The sequence below is a fragment of the Acanthopagrus latus genome, chromosome 23 (assembly GCF_904848185.1).
Source record: "Acanthopagrus latus isolate v.2019 chromosome 23, fAcaLat1.1, whole genome shotgun sequence".
NCBI classification, from domain to species: domain Eukaryota; kingdom Metazoa; phylum Chordata; class Actinopteri; order Spariformes; family Sparidae; genus Acanthopagrus; species Acanthopagrus latus.
Genome location: NC_051061.1, coordinates 19,333,471 through 19,357,419, shown reverse-complemented (window position 1 = coordinate 19,357,419; position 23,949 = coordinate 19,333,471). Strand labels below are relative to the sequence as shown.

Below are 23,949 nucleotides of genomic sequence, written 5' to 3'. Positions count from 1 at the left end.
TGATGCAATTAGAAACATTGAATTGATTTATCCCGGCACCCTATGGATCACTGGGAGCACGACACCGGAGAAACAAATATCCCTCGAACCAGATTCTTCTTCTTGCTTGTTCGGGGTCTATTTTAAAAGAGCAGAATGAGGTGCCAGAGCCGGCCATTACCTCAAATTACGTTCCTGTCTTTTCGAAAGAATCACGGGCACTTAAGACAAAGGCAGATGTATCACATTGTAAGCAGGACTGTTTTAGCAGTCAGCTCTGAAAGAGATCTACGGTCCTCATCTCTGTTCAGAGGAAGACGCTCCTTCAACAAAGCATGTCTAATTTGAAAAAGAATGAAGGGGGGGTGGTGAGAAGCTATTTCAATGAGCCAGGAAATGTAATGCATCTGGCCCAGCAGCTTTGATGGGAGTCTATCAACTCCAATATTAATGCGAGGATTTGAGTGGCCATTCATGTGTCACAGGCTCTCCAGCTGAGAGAGAACACAGTTGTTCTATTACATGGGTTAGCACTTCTAGAGAGATCACCTGAGACCTGCAGGACATTTTCCCTCCATATACTTCCCAATGATGTCTCTCTGTGCAGCACAAGTGTCAAACAAATAACACCTACAGTATGCAGATGAGACGGGCCTGGAAATGGTCACTGTGTGAAATTTTGATTCGCTTAAGAGCTTTCATGATTTCATCAACAGGCAAATTACGGCGCTCTTTCATGGCCGGTGAATGGGACACTGATTTGTAGGCACGGTGCAGTGAGGTAAACATTTTCAGAAAATATGGGATATTTTCTTTGTTCATAACAATGCGATGAAATGAAACGGACAATGCTCTTTTTCTCAGAAATGCCCCTGATACATTTTAACTTTCTTCAGATTTTCCGGTTGTTCCTAATCACTGTATATTGTTTGAAGTGTTTCGATTCTGTGTTGTTTCCCTTTTTAATTAGACTTCAGCAAAGAAATATGCTGCATTGCTTTCTTGCCCCAAGTCAGATGAGAGGATTGATACCAGTCTTGTACAGGTACTACTAATATGTCGCTGGAACTAAATCCAGTTAGCCTAGCTTAGTCCAAAGACTGGAAATAGGTCAAAACAGCTAGCTGCACTCCAACCAAAGGTAAAAAGAAAATAATTGCAGGAAAAGACATTGTTGTACTGACCACCTTGGCAACACACCTGTAGTCGTTACATTTTTTCTCACGTGCGGTTGCGTGCTCTGTGTGTGTGCTTACATCCGCACCACCAACTTTTGGAAGAAACCAATCTTATAGGAAAAGGGGGTGTGTACTGTGCATTTGACAGATAATATAAAGTGGTCGTAGCTGGCACAAACCTAATGGTAATGAAGTAAAATGTTTCAATTAGATAGATTCAATGAAGCTACCACCATCAGCCAGCTAGCTAGTTCGGCATATAAAAGTAGAAATAGGGAAATAGAGGGTTTACAGCTACACTAATTAAAACTCACTAGTAAATATGATAGCATCACTTTGCAGTTGTTACAAATTGGCTGGCTAGCTAATTCCAGTATTTCTGCTAAGCTAAGCTAATCAACCACTAACATCATATTTACTATGTCGTAAACTGAGAGTTGAAGCACTTATTTAATGGGAAAGTTGTACCTTGTTCAGCAAGCAACCAAACACCTGTGGAATGTAACTTCCTTCAAATTATCTTTATAATTCACAGACAGAAACTGGTATTGAGATAGACCAAGAATTCAAAGAAGAGGGCAGCAGTGTGGTAATATATGAGTGCAAATGTCAAAGGGCGTTTAGGTGCAGCGAAGAGCGTGCAGAGGTTGGAGCTTCTCGGACAAGTTGCGGCGCAGCTCACCAGCGGTGGGAAATGGAGGACACCTTGCCAGGGTTATGACTTCAAACATGTAACAGCCTCTGCAGCTCCAGGCCAAGGGAACAGATTGCTCCAATTACAGCTAGCCTCACGCACCAGAGTCCCCTTGACACATGCAACGGTCTATTGGAGTGGACTTAGGGTAGTGGTATGTTGCTCAGGAGCACCGGGGGCCCACACATCCCACTGCCAATCTGTATTCTGTTTGAACCCGTAGATATCTCCTTTTACCCCTGCTTTCGTTTCGAATTCTGTTCAGACTGGGTGTTTTCGGCTGCCAACACAGGTGATTGGCACCTTCTCTCTGAATTTATAACAAAATCAATTCTCTAACAGCATCCCTGAGCACATCAATCTAAGAGAGATGCTTTCTACTCCCTCATTTTCAGCTTCACAGGCGCAGAGTGGTTATAGATGAATCCCTCAGTATACTTACCCGTATCAGCTCTGAGAGCACTAGCAGAGCACCGCTTTAATTGGCAGCGTCAAGTAATGCACAACATGTTAGGAGCCAGCAGCATTGGGAATCACCTTGTTAATTGAGGGCCGCAGTTGAGAGATTGACTAATTGATCAAGGCCTGTACAGCGGTAGATAATTCATGGCGGCAACACCGCGGGGGGAGGAGCCTTGTCAGGGATGATTCATGTGTCTCCTGGCAGAGGCTCGGTCTCAGCGGTCTCTTTTGTTCCGCGGGCCCGGTGTGAAGGGGATGGTATCATCAGCACCTCCGCCCAACCGTTCGCTTCTCCCTCTAAATCAGCATTAAAAAGGTGAGGCGGCTGTTGATAGGTTGCCACAAATGATGCAGTGTTGTATGTCTGTATGCTTCCCCAGATGGCCGCCGCACTCCCCGAACACCTTCAAGATACGGGGGGAAGATGTATGGCCGTGTTGTAATGAAAGCATGAAGGGACCTCAAGTCATGGAGGAAATGTCTCCATCACACAGGTAGAGAGGTAATCATGCCCCTGTGTACTGTACCCTGGGAAAAAGGAAAAAAAAAATGAAATGTGTGACACCAATGCAAAGCTTATAAATCGAGGGAGAGGCTGAAATACCTGTGATCAGATCTGTGGACCGGGTCTGTGCGTGGTGTTGTGGCGTAAACAATACCTAATAACATCCGTGTAGAATAGAATATACTTTATTGTCTAGCTTTTGCGCGCAAAGGGGGAAGAAATGTGTCTTTGCTTGCGAGTGCGGAAATAAAAGTACAGCATATCACATCCAGATAGGAACACAGAAACACAGGAGACGCCATAGTCAGGAAAAAAACAAACCGCACTTCCTGCTTCGGACTGTTTACATGTACAGCGCTGCATGCTGCAGTATCATGTCACAGATTAAGATATATAAAGGCAACAGGGATATAAGAGTTTCTATAGATGTATTTCATTGCACAGGTGTTCCTTTGCCCTTGAGATTACGTCTTTATGTCAAAACAGTCCTGTATGGGGGTAGATGGAGGTTGAGCAGACAGGAGGGTCAGCAGGATTTAGGAGCACATGGGAAAATGTGGCTATCGTGGGACTCATAATGTTGACAGGGGGAGAAGGAATAAATGGAGAACAAGGCGGGTTTTACAATACATGTTATACAGAGCACTTAAAAATAGATCAGAGAATAAGACGGCTGATATTTTGTGTTTTTCTTACAGTCAACGAATCCAATAAAAGGCTCAAAGACACGTAACTAACTAGTGTTCCCTGTAGGGCCTGATGTAATAGATGCCTCGGTGCCTGTAAATCTCCAGTCATCCAAAAATGATTAAAAACACCTCAGTGAGCCACATGGACGCACGGGTGACGTGTTCCTTCTCCCCACATACAACTTCTCAGATATATAAAGGTGGTTATACATGAGTCGTTCGCTTTAACTTACCAATCTGAAGTCAACACTGATTGCACAGTGTGATCACTGTAGAGAGATGGTCTCTGTCCCCAGCTAACGTCGGAGCAACAGGGGATAACTAACAAGAGAGCGCTCCAATGTGGTGTCACGTTCTGCTCTGTTCTTGAGCGTCATAATGATCCCAGCATTATTATGATGTCATCAGTGAGCGACAATAATTGCCAACTTATTTATGAAACCAGGTGTTTTATTCTGCCTTTTCACACTGCTGAGATCAGGGTCCCTCAGTCAAATTAAAACTCTAGCAGACTGTTTTTTTTGCTTTGGATTGGAGGCAGGAAGCTAGCAGCAGTAGCCATGTTGCTAACACGTGTCATAGCAACAGTGGTGGCAGCAGTAATACCGCAGGTTCGGCTTCAGCTTCAACTATAATCCAACAAGTCCTCCAAATTGAAGACAAATGTTTTGCTTGTCCGTCTCCTTGAGGACGACCGAAACAGTAGAAGCCTTTTATTGATCTGACGTGTCTGTCACAAAGGGAAGGTGAAGGGAAGGATGATGGTTTGGGTTCAATAATGCACTAAAGAAAGCTTCATCATCATGGTTAAAGTAATAAATACATGTTTGAGGTTGTGCAGTGGTCGTGCTTAAAAAAAAAAAAAAAATAGAAAAAAAAAAAGACAACGCCGACTTGAACAGCAGGGAAAATGAACAACAGCCTCGGGTGTTACAGTCTGACTTCCTCCTCGTCTCCCGTCATAATTACTGCACCAGAAGACTTTGTCACTCCATCCTGTCATTTCCTCAGCTGAAAATAGTCGCCAACAGCTCTTAACATTTGCAGTTGTTTGGGTTGCATTTGCTAAAATCTTCAATGCCCAGCTGTTTTGAAGAATCACTTTACCTTTTGAAAAATGGAATTGTAACAAAAATCAGACATCCTGAGCCTGAATGTGACGATGATAACTCACAGGATAAGAGCTAGACTGAAAAGCAGCAGAGCACACGGTCATGTTGCACCGATTACAAAGCTAATTCATGATTGGTGAATGGTTAGAGAAGCCAGCTGTGTAACACAACACAATATAGGTAGCAGCATAAAGGCTGGATGTCTGAAAAAAACACATAGAGGCAACTAAGATTTAAATATTTTGTTGCCTTATCTCTCTTTTAGTCTCTAATGGGATGTATTATGCATTTAATGGTTGAATTAAAGGAACTTTATACTGAAAACAACCCCTACGTACGAACCATGAAGAAATCCAACCTGCCCCTGGTAGGAAGATTCCTGTTTTTTGTTCCAGTTCTGAGATATCTGCCTCGTCGTTCTTCTCTCTCAGAAGCGGCTTCTTCTGTTTCTTTTTTCTATCACCTCCAGTTTGAAATCAAGTCGGAGGGTCTCCAAATTTAATTTTGTGAAGGAGTCTTGGGGGAATTCAAATACTCAAAATTAAAAAAAAAAAAAAAGAAGAATTTTATTCTTGCGTGCTGGTAATTTAGAGGCACCCCTGACAGTAGCTCGGTGCCTGGCACTATAATTAAAGATAGAACCCACATGAATTATTTTATTTCTTGCAAACTTTTTCTCTATTTTGGGAGATATGTATTTTGCAGGCGTGAGTGTACTTATTCAGTTAGCTCGACGTCTTCATGTGTGTATTTTTATGTATGACTGATAATATCTGTTTCACCTGCTGGTTCGTTTGTGTTGTGTGTATGTGTGTGTGTGTACGCCGCTTGTGTTGTTTTGCGTTGCTCTGACATTTAATTCTCTCTGATAATGCCGCGATGGTGATAATGATGCTGATTGCGGTGACCACACATGCCAATGAACCGTGTCTGATTAATTACAAAAATGACCTTTGGTGCCGTTTCGTCTCCCAGCCGTCACCGAGCTGGACATCGGACAAAAGAAATTTTTCTGAGAGCGTTCAAGTTGCGGCATGTTTTTCTTCCCTCTCCCCCCTGGAAGCCGAAAGAAAATGGCTCGAGGTGAGCAGCATGTGTTAATTCCGTGATTTCACATTCTCTGCTGCAGTGTTATCTTAATGAATCACAACATTTGTGTGTTTTACGTAGCATTAAGACTACGTCAGGGGAGAGGCCTGAGTCTGTTGTAGCGGATAGACTCCAGCGAGCTAGAATACAAACTAGTGACGCCTGCCAAGTTTGCCTGGAGTCAGTGAACTGCCAAATCTTTCACATCCTACAAGTAACGGATTCATCTCAGTGTTTTCAGCAGTGGAAAATATGGCAAATGGAAATGTTCTCTGTGGCCAGACAGAGAATCAAAGGGCCCTCCCACTCACATTTTAACTGTTTTTTTTTTGTTTTTATTTTGTTTTAAAGGATTAAGTCCACAAAGTATGTTATTGATTACCACAGAGCTGCTAAATCCTGTTTATTTAGCTGCAAACAAAAATGAGACATGAATTATGTCGAAAAAGAAATTCACTTTTTGCAGAAGAGATTGATATCCCGACCGCTGTCTTCACACTGAATTCATGTTCGCCGCAGTTTGAACACCGTCCACTTCTCATGTAGGTGTTTTAATTTTCAATGTCAAACATATTATGAGTGAAACAAACATTGAGGCCCACCAGCAAGGCGGGACAAATCCCTCTCCTCTCCCCTTCTGAGGCAAATCTTCTCTGAACTAGATGGAGGAAAACTAATGAATTGATTTCAAAGGGAATATAAGAAGCTTATGGAGGACAGCAGTCCTTCAGCCAGTTCAGTTGTGTGTCCTAAGTGATTTTTTGTCAGACGTTTATTGATTCCTCTTTCAACTGATTTTTTGCAGAGGGTAAATTGCATGCAAGAACCCAGAGTATAAGATCATGTCTGTGACTGTGTGGGTATCTGCAAACACTTGTTTTAACTTGAACTCCTTCCAGGGCGAGGATATTCACAAACCTACATGTTTACATCTGGACAGAAGAGAAGAATAATAAGCTGGAACGTACTTTTCTGCAAAACCAGCAGATAATTAGAAACTTTACGTTCCTTTAGGATCAAGTTTCAATGCCTGTTTTTTCACAATGCTCACGCTCTGGTTAGGTTGAGGCACAAAAACCACTACGGCTATGGTTGGGATAACACGTTGCGGCTGAAAACACTGGTTTTGGTTCCTGAGGTTCCTCTTAAATGATCCACTGGTGCACAATTTACAATTGTTGAAATGCAATCAAACACGTCCAGACGTCTCACACTTGAAGATTCTGAGACTTGTCCCGGCGGTGTCGTGGCCATCATCCCGTCCACCTCCTCAGGACATGAAAGCCAGATAAAGACCGTGAGCTGTGGACATGATGTGAAAGGTTTTGTAGACATGTCCATACGGTACGCAGCCTGCGACACGTACAAACCTGAACATATCTGCAGGAACGTAACTGCTTCCATTTCACCCTGGTGACCGGGCCGATCTAGTTCCTACATGGATGGTCATGTGATACGCGTTGTTGTTTCTCACAGAGCTTCCACTGCATCTGCAGCTGATTGACCACATTTGATGACAACTTTAATGACATGATTGAATTTTGGGAGAAACTGTACTCCAGCCTTTTCAAAAACAAGACTTCAGTTTCCAAGGTTACCAGAAATGCAGCTTTGTTTCCACTCTTTTTTTTTTTTTTTTTTTTTTTTGTTAGGTAGCAGGACTTGGGAATAGATCACTGTTTGTTGGTGAGGAGCAGAAAAAAAAGGAGAGAAAAGATTAATTTGTAAAAAGAAATATGTAAAAGTCTGAAAACACGGGTGCAGGAAATGCTGGCACCCGTCCTCACTGAATCACCCCGCGGTGAGCCGACTGAACACCTTATAGGGCTTGACATGCACTTTCAAACCCACACACCGTATAAATGTGTTTGGATGCGAGAGGAGACGAGTGACAAATTTTGTGTCGTATGGAAATTCCCCCCCTGTAAATTCAAAAAACACAAAAACGGTTGAACGCCCGACTCATTCGGACACATTAAAGATTTATTCTGAGAGGTCACGGTGTCAGAACGCGAACACAGAACTTGGACGATGTATCAGCGCCCGCTTGACAGCTGGATGTGATAAGAGCCCCTGGGCATGTTCAGGGATGTGTCTGTGTGTTTGTTCATCGGGGAGGCAGGTGGTTGAAGGACTGAATTACTTTGCTCTGATTTATTCATGGTTCGGCTCCTTCTCCTGCCGACCGTTCTCCATACAATGCGAGGAAAGTGATGCATATGTGTTCACTGTGAAGGGAGGGAGGGAGGGTTGGACTGATAATGACTATTAGTAAAAAACAAACAAAAAAAAAGCAGTGGAAAATATGGAGAGAGCTGATGGGTGGAAATCATCCATCAGCTCCTCGGGTTTCCTTAAATCGACACCGTGTGGCGACATCTTGGCATCGCTCGGCATACGTCTGCCGCCGACAGTAAAAATACAGAAGAAAAAGGGAAAGACTCTGCCACGATACATCTTCTTCTCTCCCTCCTTATTCACAGAGGCAGTTGTTTGTGACAGAAGCAGTGGCAGGTCACAGGTGCCACGAAAATTAACCGCCTTCCTCCTCTCCACCGCAAACGAGTGCAGTCGTTTGCCCCTCCACACAGACGCACACGGGCCCGTGGACGCATCCGCCCGGCGCGTTACATTCCAAACCCTGCGCCTCAAATGAAGAAAAAGACTTCTCTTCCACGAGCAGAGGTGACTGCCGACCCAGTTTGAAGCTGGTAGCGCGCGCCAAGGTCAGACACCCACGGCTTTGATTTGTTCACAAACCGCCAAAAGGCATTTCTCGACTCAGGTGTGTACAATGTTTTATGGTTTGTGAGAGTGTTCAGATTCTATTCTGGAGCCTTTGTTGCCTGCGCAGCACACAGGAAACACAAAGAAAATGCTCGAGGATCCTCTATTTGTGCCTGTAATAGGTACAAAAAACATTTTTAACATCTCTTGTTTCGATAAAGATGTTCAAATTCAACAAATATGGCAACAGGATAAGCAGATTTAAAAACGGATTCTAGATAGGAGACTGGATGCATTCAGAAATCTTTTCAACAAGGAGTTGTACAACAGGATCAGACACACTTATTCACCTGTATTTACCTGAAGTACTCATCCTGCTTTACATTGGAAAGCAAACAGTGAATTTGCGAGTTGTTCTGTCGGTACGTAGCTAGTCCCCCTGACAGGATTTCTGAAGGCTTAATCTTCCCTTCACAGCCTCTCCGGAAAACGTTTTGAGGGTGTCATTCATGAATCTGACCTGATGAAAAAGCCTTTGGAGTCAAAACACTGTCAACAAAGAGAAAAAAGCATGAGATATGTGACTATCTCTGCTCCCTCTTTGCATACTAAATCATTAAGCCATGACGGGGGAGGACTTTGCTGCCACAACACTGCTCTCTGCTGGTGCATGAACTTCTCCCGTTTGACCTCTGAACTGCTTCAGAGCAGAGCCGGAGGGATGACGAGCGTTCACTCCTGCTGAGGGAAAGTGTTTTAAAGACATGATTTTGCCCATTTTCAAAAAGATCTCTTTGAAGGTGTTTTATTTTTCTTTTACAAGCACTGGTCAATTTTGAGATTTGGGGTTATTTTGCAGCCGTAACTTTTTGTTTTTTTGGTTTTTTTTCTCTCAGACTAGTGGAAAGGAAATGTGCAAAATACACATTGAGGTGTTTTTAGATGAGACTTTTGTTGATGCAAAGTAGTGCGAATAGGTACAAAACAGATAATATCATGAAGTACGACTGGGGAAGTTTCACAGCAATTGTCTGTTTGTTTGTTTTTTTAAATGCATGTCTTTATCTTCTCACACTGAGTCAGAAATCTTTTCTTCAGCAGCGCTCACATCAAACTCTCCAGTTTTATTCCCATCATAAGAATTGTTAATAAATAGGGGTTGTCCATAAATAATTCATAACCTGATTTATGTAACATTTGATCCCTAAAAGTGGTTGCTGTTGACTATTTTCTGATTAATCACATTTCTCTTCTGGAAACAAATGCAAATTAGTGCATTTTTTAATTGCCTCATGTGCATATTTAAACATCTGGGGGAGTTTCACAGAGATATATTTTAATTAAAATGTTTACCCTGTCACCATTTTTGCCAAAAACAGAAATTATGAAATTTTACAATAATATCAGTTTTCTCACAATTACTTTTTTTTTTGGTGCCCTGAGTCAGAAATCTGGATGTCAGTAGCACTTAAACTCCAAACGTTATAGTTTTATATTCAATAAATCATATTCTGAGGGGTTTTACTGAGAGGTTTGTGCAAATCATTCACCGTGTGATTTATAGAACATTTGATCCCTATTAAAAAAGTGACCGAAATATATACTTTTATGGCTGTTGACAGTCGTTTTCTGATTTATTGAGTCATCACAGAAGATAACCAAATTGTTAAAGACTGTCGTATATCAACGGAACGATTCAAGAATTTGGATCCTGCCTCATTTGGATCCTTAAAGCTACGAACCCCAACAACATGTTGGTGCGTTGGAAGGTACTGTGTGTTTTCTTGAAAAAAAATCACCAGAATGACTCCAGTTACTGCCAAAAACAGTATCAACAGACATTTTCACATGTCCAACGGCACAAATCATGTGCGTCTGGAAAAATATATCCAAATCTAAGCTTAAAATAGTGATATCTGATCAAAATGTATCATTTCAAACTAAGTCAAAAAATACATTTCATTACATTTTTCCAATCTTGTTAACACTTGTGGGTGCTTAGAATTTTATTTCAAGTAGAATTAATTACTTTTCTTTTTTTCGACTTAGTATGAGAAATCACCTGGGGAAGTCTCATGCTGAGATCCGTTGGTTAGAAATTCACCATATTTACTGCGTCTCCCCGTCAACAAGTAAATTAAAATCCCTGCATGAGTGTACGCTGTCGTTGTACTGTTAAAAATGCATGTACTGTATATTACCATATGCATGAGGGGAGATTAATTAAAACAGTGCCATTATTTGTTTGTTTGTTTTTTTGCTGAACCTCACCGCTCAGAGCATGGCTCAGCGTATGCAGATTCAGAAAAATGAGTTGTAACTTGCAGATGCATTTTCAAGAAATGATTCCCAGGATCCCCAGCAGCAGGGGCCCTCCCGAATATTTGGAGCAATATCACTTTTTTTTTTTGGATCCCACAGTCGCATGTATGAGCTCCATGTTGACGGGAGCTTAGAATTTCCCGCAGAGCCCCTGGAGCTGACCACCCACCTCTTTTTAGCCTTGTTAAAGAACCAAAGGGAAATCATATTTCAAGATGGATACCTTCTCTCTTCATCTGCACTATGCTTATTACTGCATCCAAGAAAGATCAAAGCTACCTAAACTACCCTCTGAGCTCGCAGCCCCCTGAAGATTCTCCACAGTACGAGAATAACGAGGTGAAGACTGCCTCCACTTTTATCTTCACCTTGCTTAGCAAGTGAGTCATATTTGTCAGAAGTGAGTCCTTTTGGCCAGAAGAGCCCCACTCTCCTTATAAATAGACTGGAGGAGTGGAATACATGGGGGTTATTGAGGCAGCCAAATGCATTCAGTGTCATCAGGACTTATATTCGCCACCGAAGCGTGAAAATGTATATTTTCCTGACTGAGGCTTATTGATTTGTGCGTGAGCTTCACCCAAAACATGCCCCAATAATCAGATGTGGCCGGCATCAAGCAGGGAGGCGGCAAACTAACCCGGGGACCCTCTCTCTCTCTCTCTGTCTATCCTGAAACAGCTGTTTGAGCTCTAATTAAAGGGAAGTAGCAGGTGTCACCTGAGCCCCAACTGCAGGGGCACACCTGGTTGCATTAATTTGATCCAAAGTGGTTTTGACGGACTGCCTGCACTCTGGCGTCCCACATTAAGCCACTGGAAGTGAGCACCTGCTTGCAGTGAGAAGAGAGGAGAGCGTTCCCGCTAACACCGTCTGTGGAGGCACGCCAAGCTGGCGAGCCCGTGTCTCAGCGGTGACCCGGGGGACGTCTCCGTCATCCCTGCCTCCGATTTACCAGCAACATCTGTAAGCGAGCCGCTCTGCGACGCTGACCTGTAGTCACACTGAGCCGAGGGCCGGGGTGTGCCCGAGATAATTGTCTGTGGAAACCTCCCAGCGGCTGTAAAGCCAGCTTGTTTCAGATCTCCTGATGATTTCACAGGACATTTAACTTTACACCTCTCATTTGTTACGTCCTCGGGGTATTTCCAAATACCCATTACAGGGTTTCCAAGGAGTGTAGCAACCCTTAACCTCCACTAGTTTTTATGTTTGCATAAATTGCCTTGGGGATAAACGTGACACTGCATTCGGATGTGCTGACACGATGTGTGTTTGTGTGCCTGCTTTGGCAAACAGATGACCTTCAGAGCTGCGCAGGGACAGGAGTGCCCAGATTGTGGAATTACAGATGCAATATTGTGTTGTGTTCCTGACACTTAAATTGCCAAATGATATTTACATCACCCGCGAATTAAGCTCCAGCGGTGTGAATGGGTCCTGCCTCGGGTCACGCTGCACTCTCTGTTGCAACAGTTTCTTTGTAACACAACAATGCATTAATTTCATGAGTCAACAGGCTACGACTGGCAGTTTGTGTCGAGCTAAACAGTGTTTAATTGGATTCCGATCCATGGCAACACCGCCGGAGGCTTGTTTCCATCTTTTATTTCAGCAGCACCTGGAGCGTAATGGTGGTGATTACATCCCTCCTGTGGTGTCCCAGCGGTTCAGCCCTCACAGGCCTCTGGGAATACGCAGCTGACAGTCACGGTCCACGCTGCCCTGCTGCCCCGTTCAGCTGCTGGCAAATTGTGAACCACTGCTGCTGCCGCTGCTGCCGAGGGGCTGGTGATACAGCACTGCTGAGACAAGCAGGTTCAAAGGGAATCATGATAACACAAACCAAATTAATTGTTTACCGCACAAACTCCGACGAGATTCCAGAAAGAAAGTTGCGTGCGTACAGTTTAAATGGATTCACTTCGAAGTGAAATTAAATTCACTTTGAGAGAACTTTTATGAAGCGACAATAAAATTCACTTTTGTTCGAAAACAAACCAAGCAGGCACGAACGGCGGTTATAGAGAATAAAAGTGGATTGAATGGTGGGACGAAAAAAGTTTATTCCTTCAAAGCTGTTCTGGAGCTTTTTTCTGTCATCTCGCACCATCTTCCTCTGAAACCTCGAGCAGCTCAGCCTGCGGAGGAAGAGTGTGTCACAGAACAAGGTGGGATTATTTCCTCTAACTGCACTGAATCTCTTTAGAAAATGTATTTTCATTTTGGCTCTGGCTCACGAAAAACAATTTAATTTACAAAACAGTCATCCAGCCCAGTCTCACGGCAGTTGGTGAAATAGTCTCAATATTTAATTTATTGATCCGTGTACTTTTTTCAATTTCAATTTTTTTTTTGTTTTTTTTCGTGATGCTGAGGACTCTGCAGTGTGTTTTTCCTCCTCTGTTCATCATAATTTTAATTATATGTGATTTAAATCCCTTTATTTAAACATTATAATGTCATCTGCATATGTTTTTTTATGGATACCATTGTAAATAAGGAGTCTTTGCTTCAAAACAAAGTATTCTCCTGGTTAAAAGGCATGTTTCAGAAAATGTCTATCTCTTTAAAGGAACAGTTCACCCAAAAAAATTTAATTCAGCCATTTTTTCTACTCACCCCCACACCGTCGGGTGAGGTTTATAGTCCAACATACAGTAGGAGCTTTACAGAAAAACACCATTGCAGAATTCTCCTAAACAACTGAGGTAGATGGGGACTTCATACAGCTAATCTGGTGTAATCCTGGTCCCTGCAAGCCCCTGAGATTTCAAACTGATTTGAAAAGACGTTAATTACAAGCTGAAATCTGAAATCTAAGGTAAAAATGTTAGTACGCACTCCGTCTGAAGGCTGCCTGAGCTCAACTGCACGTTGAAGGTGTAAATAACATCTTAACTCCTTCCCTTGTTAAAAATTCTAAATTTCAAGAAAATGAAGAAATACCACACAGAATATTTTAAAATGGAATCCTTCAATATCTTCAGAGTGCCACCAGCTAACGAGGCCCCGGGAGGAGCAGACGGAGCGATCTCCCTCCCCCTCCTCGAGACCGGGGGAAAGGTCACCGACCCCTGCCGATGGATATTTGGGAAGACGGCCTGCACATGAAGTCAGCGCTGACAGCACGGGGAGGAATAACATCGCTGGGCCTCTGACCTTCAGTGTAGCCCCGCACCTTCTTACAACCAGAGTCAGACACATGTGAATAATACATCGTCCTCTCCTGCTGGGACCACCCCCAACGCTCACACCAGCAGAAATACACAAACACAGCATTCACATCATAGTGTGAAGTTCCCACAGCATCCCAGTACAATAATGAACACAGTGTGTTCCAACAGCTGAGTTGTACAATATGTTTGTACACGGATTCACGTTATCCACTGGCTTTTTTTTTTTTTTTTCTTTTTGCTGCAGTGTCGGTTGACAATGATGTTTTTCTGCCTAAAATTACAGTAATTGATTCATGTTTTTGATGTTGCACACATTTAGTTTCCTGTGCAGGTCTCTATCCTGTCCTTTACTCTTTTTATATTGAAACTGCCTTTTTACTTTTAGTAAAAGCAGAGCTTGAATGAGAGAAACACAACATTTTTTTTTTTTTTTTTTTTTTGCTCTCCCCAGTTATTTCTCACCTTCATGCATGTAAGCGAACCAGAACTCTGCTGTTTACACAGTGAGAATGAACAGAAATGCATGAAACATTTTTAAAATCCCCTGTGATTCCTGGAAAGCCAGGCTGTCGCTCTCTTGTTTCCGTCTGCTTTACATACAGGAACAGCTCCATGGTTTGCACCGAGATTATTTGAATTTCATAGAGTGTTTGACATTTGATAATAGCGCGGCGTGTTTATAGATTCCACACTTCCCTGTCGAAGGTTTCCTATCATGTTTGCTCAGGCTTCACCCCACCGGAAAAGGAAAATTGAATACGGAATACTCCAATATCTCAGTGTGCCATCAAAAAGACAAACTCAATTATTGTTTTAGCCTTGCATGAGCAGATACATATCAATCAGGCTCCTGGGAATAAGTGCATTTACGTAAGGCATTCTGAGTAGCAGGTGTAATGAAAAGAGGGAGGGGAACAAATGTTTGTTGTAACAAATGCACCATCATTTATCATAGCAGAAGAATTGTCGCCTAAACGCCACATAATGAGTGGATGTTGTTCACCTGTTGGGACAGACCTGTGTCTGTGTGTGTGTGTGTGTGTGTGTGTGTGTATAAATCAGGCACTGTTTCTTTTTCTTTTTCTTTTTTTTATTGGCTGACTTTTACTGCAGCTGGTTGATAATCTATGTAAAGAAGAAGCTCAAATGAGAGAGCAACACGTCTCCATGCAGCAACAAGGCTGAGAGGTTGTGGACAGATGGGACAGTGTAGGAGCAGAGAGTGGGAGGGTGTATGCGCAGTAGGATGCTGGCAACACTGAACAAACAGGTGTGTGTACAGTGTACAGTGTGTGTGTGTGTTTTTGTGTGTTAGTGCTGGGGGAGGTGGGTCTCTCATACAGACCCAGTCACTTAACAAGATGTCTTTCATTTCAGTGTTACACTGCCTCAAGCTGATGATGCTGCATGTCACAGATTAGAGGATGTGCAGATGTTACTACCCTCTGCAGGAGCACAGAGTGAATGCAGGTCAATGCTGTGCTGTTGAAATAAATTAATATATAAAACGTCTAAAATTTCTTAAGCTGTATTCAGGGGTGAACTCACGTATTTATGCGTCATTTCTGGAAGGTTGTTTTTTGCGGTTTCGCTCACCTTGAACGTAAGTGGAACCTTTCTTTTCCGCCGTCCGAGTTCCCTTCCGGTGTGTTTTTGTTGTCACACAGGCGGTAAAGTTGTGGCTGCTGGAGTTGTTGCAGCTTCTGGACTGGACACCGGCGCGTAGTTTACATCTTGAATTAAATAAACGGTGTAAATGTCGCTATAACAGGTAGAGATAACTTATTTACTGTCTCTTCAGCTGCTAGTGTTTGAAATGTGCCTGTTACCTGTTCGGTTTGTGTCGGTAAATGTTAGCTTAGCTTACTAATTGTGAATTTATTTACCAGATTTTGCTACGTTTCACGTTAAACCTAGCAAACACAGTTCATATTTGGTAGCAGAGGGTTTTCTTTGATTTTCATACATTCAAAATGTTCCTCATGATATCTTATGTTGTTATTTGAGCTGCAGCTGATACTTTGGAGTATTTTACGCAGAGGATACACTCTGACAGGAGTTATGTCTTTAATTAAATCACCTATATTTAGCCAAAATTGACACCCCATTAAATCTTTGTCAGTGTTGCTTGATATATCAGAATTAAACCAAATATACAGTATGTAGCTACATTTTGATTGATTTTGGTGTAAATCAATCAACCTATTAGTTGGCTAAAGGTAGATTTACCTGGTTATTATGATCCAACCTCGCAGCATCAAAGCTGACATTTCTGTGTTTTTATGTGAAAATGAAGGGTGAATGTGAGCATACCTCAGGGGTTGATATTAAGTTAGCCATTTTTCTTGTTAACAGAACACATCATAATTTATATCTCCAGTGGATCTGTTATTTTATTTTCATCCATATAGGCCACATGTAGGCTAAAGTAGGGATCAACTCACCTTTTTCAGGGCTGATATAAATTAAAGGGGTATTGAGTGAGAGGATGTTGCATAGAGCTAGAGTTGTTAAGTAAGTTTATTTTATCTGCAATCTGAGAATAAAATAATCGTTATCGGTAATCACTCAGGCCTGTAGTCAACAACAACATTTTCTTCCCATTATCAGGACATTGTACCTATACATGTACACGAGAGCGCTATACACAAAGGCTGCTATCCTCGCGAAGACGCCCACATCAAGTTGAAATCATTAACCCGGCCAGCCTCCCACCAGCCTTTTTCATCAGCATTTCAAAAACATTTTCTTTTTACTCCCTGTGGTTACAAACTATATGCACAGTTTCAATTTCAGCAGACTGCCTTTAATGACTTTCTCTCATTTACAAAGTGTTGCAGTGGCAGAACATTTAAAAAAAAAAAAGAGAGAAAAGGAAGTGTAATGAAAAAAGATTAGCACTATACACAAATGCTGCCATCCCCATGAAAACATCCACATCTGAGGTAAATTAGCCATGCAGATTCTTGCTAGTGTTCCACTGACTTACTTGAGTAAACATGGATGCCTCAGGTTGCTGACCCCCAGCATGAAGTGTCTAACCAGGCTATAAAGTCCAATTTATTAAGTCAGACAGCAACAGAAGGACATAACAATCAAAGAAAGACATTTAACAACAACACCAACAGCCATCATAAAGAATTTCAGTGCAGGGATATATTTAACAACATTCGCTATGTTTTCCTCCAGTACTGCATTTGAAAACAGATGAGGTGAGCTTTCAGTGAAGGTTCACTCTGCACATCTTTCCATAATGACTTCCATAATGAAATCTGACAAAATGGCCCTAATTCCCCAAACATCCTAAATAACTGGACTTTCTGCTTGTTTTCTTGGTTTTAAACAAAGTCAAAGGTTGCACAAATGTTTCACCTGATGAGACTGTGCAGAACATCAGACAGATGCGAGCTGAGTGCAGTGCAGGGTCATAACTGACACTGATGATGACTTCAGGGACGTAGTATATTAAGTGCAACCATTCAGTTTATATCTGTTCTGTCTGCCTCAGAGTTCACAAGGCTGTGCTTCTGTACTCAATGAATCAGGTGCTCAGAGTTGGCTGCCTCAAACCTTGGCACCATATCCAGCCACACGGAATGTCCCAACGTCGAGGCAGAGTTGGCAGTGTCAGAAACCATGTGACAGAGTGTCGTCACTGGCTTGTGATGTCCTCACCTGCATTTTGGGGTTGCCAATTTCGAAATTAGGTGTTTACTTACATCTGTTTCACTGGCAGCGCAGCAGAGAGGCCGTCTGCGACAGGAAAAGCCAGTGTCCTGTGTGTGTGTGTAATGCTGTTGGCCATTTTGTGACATCAGTGGACTGATGACCAACTGAGTAGAGAACAAGATTAAATGACAACCTTTGCCTTTGAAAATCACAGGGAATTGTTGAAGTCATTAATCTCCGAACTTTGAGCATGTGAATGTAGTTTAAAATTAGAAGTAGGTCATCAAGGATTCAGTCTGATTAAGTGCCGCTCTAACTCACCTTCACTGTCTGTCCCGCTGCATAGATAAAGACCTTCTCATCGATGGCCATGCTGTGGTCAAAGATCTCTGCTGTCCTGCCTCCTAATGAGGAACAGTTTCCACTGCAGTTCAGTGACAAAGTGGAGTCAAGTGTGGTGGAAATGCTGAAACGCTGCAGGCAGCAGCTGTACAGCGACACTACGAGGAGCAGCCGGCTGCTTAATGCCCAGATCATCTTGGATTTTTCTTGGGAGAAACTCAACACAGGAACATGGCGTGACGTGGACAAAGAATGGAGACGTGTTTATTCTTACGGCTGCCTGTTCAAAGTGGCTGCGCTGTGTCGTGAAGATCCATCAGCCGACGAGGTCCTGCAGGCTGTGAAAACATGTGACATGGGTTTACTCATGGGTGCAGCCATCATGGATGATATTCTTCAGGTTATTGTTAGGATTCTGCAGAGTGAGGTCAGGAAATCCACTAAAGATGAAGAAGAATGTGAACACTCCCAAGTCAAGGTCAGTGATCTCTTTATTGAAACCTTATTCTGAGTTTGTCAGAAGTTCTCAGCTACACATCTGCATCACGATGCATCTTTCAGTCAGAATATCCTCATTTTTAGGGGAGCCGTGTTCTTTTCCAGTCTCTCAATGATTCAAAGTTTACGGCCTAGAGTGACTGATGAGGAGGTTGTTGAGAAGTATTACATTTGTTGCCCTTCATCTTGTTTCCCAGCATCAGACGTCTCCAAAGATGAAGTGCAACAAACACCGAAATGTCACTTTGTTTTTCTGATCCCGTCAGAATTAAGATGGAGAGTGTAGAGAATGCAGTTGGAATTATCTGGATTACATTTTTCCTCTCTCTTTGCCTTTAAAAATCTTGCCCTTGAAAAAAGGCCATGAGTATATTCAAACAGCAGAACTGTCCGTGTCGAACTGCAGTCTCGAGTGGTTGCAACCAACAACTGTTTCAGTTATTTTCTCATTTAATCCATCAATTGGTTAATTAAATTTCAGAGAGCCCCTGGTGACGTTTCAAATTGCTGTTTTTCTCCTCATGTTTGAGAAGATAGAATTTTTATATAACAATAATCTAATATAATATAATCGAAATAGCTGCCGATCACCTTCTCCTGCAATCTATTTCTCATTTCAGCTCTAATCTTTCAGACGCTTTTGTTCTTGATTTCACCTTAAAGCTCTCAGTTTTCGGACTGATTTCAGGACTTGACAGACCCTTGTTATTTTGGCATCATTAACAGAGAATAAAGATCGAGTGCCCACGTGTTCCTGTGATCAAAGAAGAGCTGGCAGTTCCCAGGATAAAGTGTCCTTCACTGGAGAGCTTCAACACGGACTACCTGCTCCCCCTCAAACCAGTGATTTTAGAAGGGATCATCGACCACTGGCCCGCCCTCAACCAACACCCCTGGAGGTTTGTTTTCTTTACGGTGTGTTCGCTTGATGTGGCTTCATCCATCAGTACCTTTTTTATATCTTTGTCCAGGTGACATTTCCGTGTCACTTTAATTCCCTCTGAAGAACGCAGGTATTGTTATTAGTGTGTTTAACTCATTCGGTCAAACAAAGGTCTGCCGGAAAAGTTAAAAGCATAGTCACATGAAGCACATGTTCAGGTATTAAATCACCTCTGTGTATAAACACTGGCTTCATGGATTATTATTAGCAGGTACAGCAGCAGTCCTCCATCATGGTTAAACACTACAGCCCTACTTATGCTCGGTCCAGCCATGTAATCAGACTGATTTACACTCGTGATGCCAGCTAAGAGCACTTATCTAGCTGAGAGGAGAGAAAACTGTCGAATATAACACACAATTTACCTCCATTTAATACCAGGCATGAATATACAGTAGGCGTGTGAACATGCGTGTCCGTGTGTGTTCATGTATATATAAATCATCAATATTAAATGGATTAGTGAGAGTAATAAATGGTGAGTTAAGGTTGGTTTACTTGTCACAACATCTCTGATTCCTGACTCCTAATGCCTGACACCAGAGTCTGATGTAACTGCCTCTCCATTTAAGAATATCCTTCACTGTCCTCCCTCTCACTGCTGACTCCTGACAGCTGACTATTCACTCTGACATCTGACATACGGCTCCTGGCATCTGACTCACCGCTCTGATGGTGGAGGAGGACATCCAGAAGTGATACACATGATGTATTTTTGTGCACCGCTAGAATCCTGAATTACCTGATTTTTTTCCCCTTTATGAATTATGCCGCAGTGTCAGTGTAATGTTTAATTAATTCATTTTCTCCCCCCCCCTCCCCACTGCAAAGCATAGAATACCTAAGATCTGTCGCTGGTTGTCGAACGGTTCCCGTGGAGGTGGGATCAAGGTACACCGATGAGGAATGGTCGCAAACGCTGCTTACGGTCAATGAATTCATTGATCGGTACATTCTAAACAAGGTAAGTGCATCCTCGTGTCTCACGCATTGTCAACATGAAGTAAACAAACAAAGATGAAACACCTTCATGTGATTACTTACATGCTAATTTCATTTTTATCTCCTCTGTGAAACAAAATTCACCAGGATGGAGTAAAAGCTTCGGGTTACCTCGCTCAACACCAGCTTTTTGATCAGGTATGGAACTTTGAAATGAAAAGACAAAGGCCCAAAATTAAACAAAGTATTGTTCTCGTGTTAGATCCTGTGGCTGCCAAAAGCACAGATAACTGTTAATAAGAGCATGCCAATAAATCCATATTAAAATATGTATTCATCTTAGTAAAGCAATAAAAAGCTTGGTAAAGTTCTTATAATGATATAAAAGGTATAGTAGTGAGACTCATAAGGCTTTTATGAACGTTCTTAAGCAAAGTGTTTCTCATCTAAATGTCATAATCTAACAAAAAACTTATTTATAGTCTTAACACTTAATAATGTTACTAAACATCTTAAAATGACCTATAAAAAGACTGTATTATTTATTAACTAACACTTATCACAAGGACCTTTATATAAAGTGTTGCCATTAATTTTGTCGGGTTACTAAATTATTAATCAGCTGATATTTTCCAGTGCAGTGAAGAATAGTTTGCCCTTTTTACAGCGTTCCTCCTCGCACCACTCTGCTCTGAGCAGTATTGGCTCTTCAGTCCTAATTTTACCTTCCATGTCAATACATCGTCTGGGTTGAACTTTACAAAAAGTGCACCTTGTCAAGCTAAAAAGTCACAGTCTGTTGTTTATTTATATATGTCTACGAACCGGCTTTGCAATGTCATATCATCACCTGAAAGAAACTAATGCGATGAGTCTGGGTCGTTTATTATTTTGGTGACAGGAATGCTTCATGTTACCTTTCATAAAAAGTGATCACAGTGAGTTTCATGCAGTTTTTAAATTTGGGGAAAAGTGAGATCTATTATTAAATTAATATTGTGGAACAGCAAAAACTGTATCATAAACTGAGAATCCATAATTTTTACCACTAAGACAGAAAGCAAATATACAAATTGGTGACATCCTGGTGAGTTTACACTTGAATTACTGTGAAATGTCACCATGCTCACACAGTGGCAATGCTAATATGCTCATGTGTTGCAAATGTAATGTTCACTATTTTAGATTGGTTAATTTGCATGAACTACAATGTGTAACTGGGGCTGATGGGAATGTGATTAGTTGTGCAGTTATTTGGTCATCAACTAGATTAGAAGACGAATTAAGATATTAACTTAAGCTATAGGTGTTACCAAAATGAGTGCTGTTCATCCTGAGGGGAACATGAATGTCTGTAGAAAGTTTAGTAACAATCCATCCTGCTGTTGTTGAGATATCAAACTAAAATATGTCAGAATGAAGGTAGCACTCGATCAAAAGTCAGGGTCACTCAGTAAGCTTCATCCTCTGGAGATCTAGATTATCTGCACTATATCTTATGACAGTAGTTGTTTCAGTCTGATCTAAAGTGTAGGACAAAGTGACAGACCAACATTTCCATCCTTACAGCCATGCATTCTTTAGTGTGACTAAAAATACCACAAAGCAAATGTAGAGTATAAAGAGAAGAATAATTTTGTGTTGCTTGCTGGAGAAACGTCTGCAAATGTTCTGGTAAGAAACAAGGCATTGTTTAGTCAGCCGGATGAGTCTTAAATGCCCTCTCGGTGTGATTTTGTTTGATTGATGTTGCCTTAGATACCGGAGCTGAAGGAAGACATCCGCCTTCCTGATTATTGCTGCCTTGGCGAAGGAGATGAAGACGATATAACAGTAAATGCGTGGTTTGGGCCCGGAGGTACCGTGTCTCCTCTTCACCAAGACCCTCAGCTGAACTTCCTGGCTCAGGTGACGATAAAACAACGCTGCCTTTATGAATCCAGTTAGTGTCAAGAATCTGTCACGTGGCTGCAGTTTGTTTACCACATGGGATTTTCCCCTCCGTATACACATTAGGTGGTGGGAAGCAAATACATCCGCCTATATTCCCCGGAGGACACCGACAAGCTGTACCCTCATCAATCCCAGCTCCTTCACAATACCAGTCAGGTGAGATTGACAGTCCACAGATAGCTCAGGTTGAGCCTGCAAATGTATGCAGCGTTTTCCAATTTCTCCTTCCGTGCAGGTGGAGGTGGAGAATCCAGATTCTGAGCGCTTCCCGGAGTTTGCCAAGGCTCCCTATCTCGAATGTGTGCTACAGCCTGGAGAGGTGCTGTTCATCCCTGTCCGACACTGGCACTACGTCCGATCCCTGGAGCTCAGCTTCTCTGTGAGCTTCTGGTGGTCGTGACTGCACATCCGTAATAAAATAAATATATATTTTAGCATTAAATTTGTGTTTGGCTTGTTTACTCCTGCTGTGAAGGGAAATCAATCTGGAGTTTTTAAGTAATGCGAGGCTAATTCTCATAAATCTTGAGACAACTACTGATCACACAAACCTTTTGATCCATGAACAATGAACACACATTGCTGAATGATTAGTTTAATTGCGCTGCTGATGATTGCAACAGCATCTATTGTGTGAAAAGCTACCAGCAGAAAAAAAAAAAACAAAGACAAGAAGAAACAGATGAGCAGTTCAAACTGTTTGTGCTCATTTCATCCCGCATATAATTTACAGAGAGGGTTGTTAGTCATCTAATTTGATAGGGTATGTTTCTCTTGTCAAATTGGCTTATTTAATTGTGTTCTCAACCTTATTCCTACAAATATATCCTCAGATGTGTGATTTCCATAATTCATGGAAATGAGGCAAGTCTTTTCAAATTTAATAACCGAGTGAGCTACAGGTACAGAAATGTGGTAATAAACACGGGTCTCTGGTTAAACTGACAGTCTGAAGCAATCAAGCAGGACACAGATGGAAATTAATAAATGAAATGAATTAATCCCCTGGGCACAGACAGACAGACCTTCAAATTAAAACTGTCTCACTGGTTAAGTAGCCTGACAGTACAACTCCTGTCGAGCACCAAAAAAACACAACACCTGACTACAAAGACGGCAGCGCCTCGTTTCAGATATCAGACCTCTGACGAGCCCCAGTCCTGCATCCCGTAGGTCCATTTCCATCAGGCCCTCTAATTAGAACCGTGAAGCATGTGAGGATGTGACGAACCGAGGCAGATCGGCACTGATGTTCACATTTGATCTGCTTTCCAACCAGATCCGCAGTCAGCTGAAGTGGTGTTGTGGGAAATCAAGGCTGCGTGAGGCGGAATACTTCTGAGCAGCAGGTGAAGAGTTCTGTGGGAACATTTAAGTAAACACAACAGCTCAGGAAAAGTGAATTAAATTTGATGTCTTACCTGATTTTGATGAGATGAGTAAAAGAAAAAAAAAGTATGAGATCAACTTACTGGAGGGAAAATACTGCTGAATATTTGTGTCTCAGTTTGGAATCACTTTTCTTTAGATGGTTGTTACAGGAAACATACATGCTCATCAATGCATATTCAATAATTATTATCTCACTGATGTGCGGTTCTAGATTCATTACTGTACATGTTACTCAGTACAATAATGTAATACTTGGCATACTCAGTTTTTAATC

General features: G+C 42.0%; 1 protein-coding gene across 2 annotated transcripts; it reads left to right on the top strand.

The window, feature by feature from the left end:
- Positions 1–11,550: 11,550 nt before the first annotated feature.
- Positions 11,551–22,725, top strand: kdm8 (lysine (K)-specific demethylase 8). Of its 2 annotated transcripts, none has more exons than XM_037090259.1 (8): positions 11,551–11,723; positions 17,952–18,425; positions 19,172–19,344; positions 20,220–20,352; positions 20,478–20,528; positions 22,089–22,238; positions 22,347–22,439; positions 22,519–22,725. In XM_037090259.1, exons 2-8 carry the CDS (start codon positions 17,970–17,972, stop codon positions 22,681–22,683), a joined length of 1,221 nt encoding a protein of 406 aa, XP_036946154.1. In that variant the 5' UTR covers positions 11,551–11,723; positions 17,952–17,969; the 3' UTR covers positions 22,684–22,725. The 2 variants fall into 2 exon arrangements, with proteins under 2 accessions (XP_036946154.1, XP_036946153.1); XM_037090258.1 differs by lacking the exon at positions 11,551–11,723 and adding an exon at positions 15,557–15,707.
- Positions 22,726–23,949: the final 1,224 nt, after the last annotated feature.